A 2,239-nucleotide genomic window follows, 5' to 3' on the forward strand; every position below is an offset into this window, starting at 1 on the left:
TTAAAGTGCTGACAGCTCCCATCTTGACAGGAGACTTTTATTTCATGAACCTTAAGTTGTTGTACTTGCATAATAAGAATACTTCGAGTTAAGATTTCTCTGTAGCTTAACAGTATTTTTGACCCTTTTAAGGTTAGTATTTAAGACCAAACTGTGTTTTCAAGTTTAGGTATTAATTAAAGGCTTGTGCCTAGTGACATTTCAATTCCCTAGTGGGAAGTATTGTGAAAAGGGAACAAGATGAAAATGCATTGCTTTTATTTTCACTCCAGTCTCTTCCCATTTCATTGATTTGTTTGTCTGCATTTTCTTCTTTTCTAGAGTTTTAGAATGCCAAGGCCTGCCCATTGTGAATGGGCAATGTGATCCCTACGCCACTGTTACTTTAGCGGGACCCTCCAGGCAAGTACTGCACATACAAGAGCCTCAATTTTGTAAGGCTGGTTTTTCTTTCCTTTTTCTGTTAGAAATCTGGCTTCTCAGATGCGCAGATTGGGAGTATTTAAACACCACTAGAGTATGTTAAGTGTTTGTGTGTGCATGTATGAACTACTGAATTATACTGAAGTAAGTAATTTGAGGCTTGTTTCAGTTTTGATTTATGTAAAAGTCTGAATAATACCTGAATAATTTTAATATCCTGGAGAATGTAATTTATGGTTAGGCTTAATTTGTGCATGTTCTCACCTCACAGTTGGAAGCCGGTTTTTGAGCAAATTTATTGCCTAATTTTGGGCAGGGGCAGAAGAGAAAACCGAATACATCAAAATCTTGCAGAATATGCATGTTTATATGTGAATATTTAGAGTCTTCACTTTCAAGGTGTGGCAAACTAATGTGTATGTCTAAAGCCCTAGCTGGCTCAGTCCTATAATTTGATACATGTGGACATAATAGCATGGATAAAATTTGGAGTGAGGTTTTAGTAATGAGATTCTGCATAATACTCTTCAGTTTAAATTTGGGATTAAATTTTCCTGTTATAAAAATTTCCTGTGCTGTTGGATGTCACTGTTTTGTTTATCTAGAGTCATCTTTTATGTCTGTGCCATGTTAGAAACAAAACAGCTCTGCTGTGACCTCAAAGAATCAAATTTGTTAGCATGTGTTATTCATAATGTTTTACAACAATTTATTGAAAATGCTATAAATAAGATGCATCTTGACAAATATTTACCTTGCATGCAGAGGAGCCTTTGAGACTGGTCTGTGTTCTTCATCTTTGTCTAGGTGTGTTATGCCTTCTCTCCATTAATGAGCTGTTTATTTGAGTTGTACAGTTTGATGTTTTAAGCCTGTAGCTTGTTTCAGGTGGTACTAGGTGGCTATTACTGAAACTGTAAGATTGTTTTTTACTAACTCTTGTATCCTTGAATGTTCAAACTTACCTTTCTTTGTCTGCTTCCCCCCACCCCCATATGGTAATGTATGACAACTGATAAGGTATTTCCCTTCAGAATAAGGAACACAGCCTCATCCTATTCCTTTCTGTTCTTTGGTGGAGGGAGAGAGCTTGCCTCCTATCTCTACCAAGCAGCATGCAGCTTATTCCCACTCACTGCTTTGTAATTGCCCAGTAACTGTGCTTGCCTTAATCGCCTCCTGTTCTACATCCTGCTTCCCAGTCCCCTCCCAGATGGGCTTATCAGTAAAGAGGCTGATTGGCAAGTGTGTCTGATGAGATGGGATAGGCAATCTGCCCTGTGTCCTGGAGGAGATTAGTCTCTCTTATCGCTCGGCTCCTCCTAGGAATAGTGGGATATTCTTCATCTGTACATCATTCTCCTCTCTGGATTTTTCAGTGCCTCTCCTTTCGGAGTAGGAAAGCTGCTTTATTCTGCTGCATTTATGCAATGACATGCATAAAAAATTCAACAAATGTGCTGCTGTTTATTGTGTGATTTGTACTTAGACTCAGACTTCCTGACCAAAACTGTTTCTATGCCTGTATTGTAGATGGGAAAACATTGTATACTGGTGGACTGGCCTATTCAACTCGTATAGGAAGCCTGTAGCAGCACTGGGAATTAGACACAGCTTTAGTTGATGTCTCTAAAAGAATACATAGAGTTGTCCGGTTAATATAAGCAGTTACAAGCTATCTAAGCAGCTTTGCTGCACGAGAAATGAGGGATAGATTCTGGGACAAAATCATTAGTAGGTCAGTTTTCCACATGGCTGATGTGCCTCTCCATCTGTGTCTGTTTTATCTATGCCTTCTTATTACTGCAGGGCTGTA

At 38.7% G+C, this 2,239-nt stretch overlaps 1 protein-coding gene across 1 annotated transcript in view; it reads left to right on the top strand.

Moving 5' to 3' along the window:
• Positions 1 to 321: 321 nt before the first annotated feature.
• LOC104622644 (ras GTPase-activating protein 3-like) overlaps positions 322 to 2,239 on the top strand; it is a gene marked incomplete at its 5' end in the record, with an annotated part of 19,000 nt that continues 17,082 nt past the window's right edge. The window contains one exon of the mRNA XM_010289489.1: positions 322 to 402. Within this exon, the coding sequence (XP_010287791.1) occupies positions 322 to 402 (81 nt within the window). The remainder of the gene's footprint in view (positions 403 to 2,239) is intronic.

The sequence above is a fragment of the Phaethon lepturus genome, unplaced genomic scaffold, assembly GCF_000687285.1.
Source record: "Phaethon lepturus isolate BGI_N335 unplaced genomic scaffold, ASM68728v1 scaffold11656, whole genome shotgun sequence".
Classification (NCBI taxonomy): Eukaryota; Metazoa; Chordata; class Aves; order Phaethontiformes; family Phaethontidae; genus Phaethon; species Phaethon lepturus.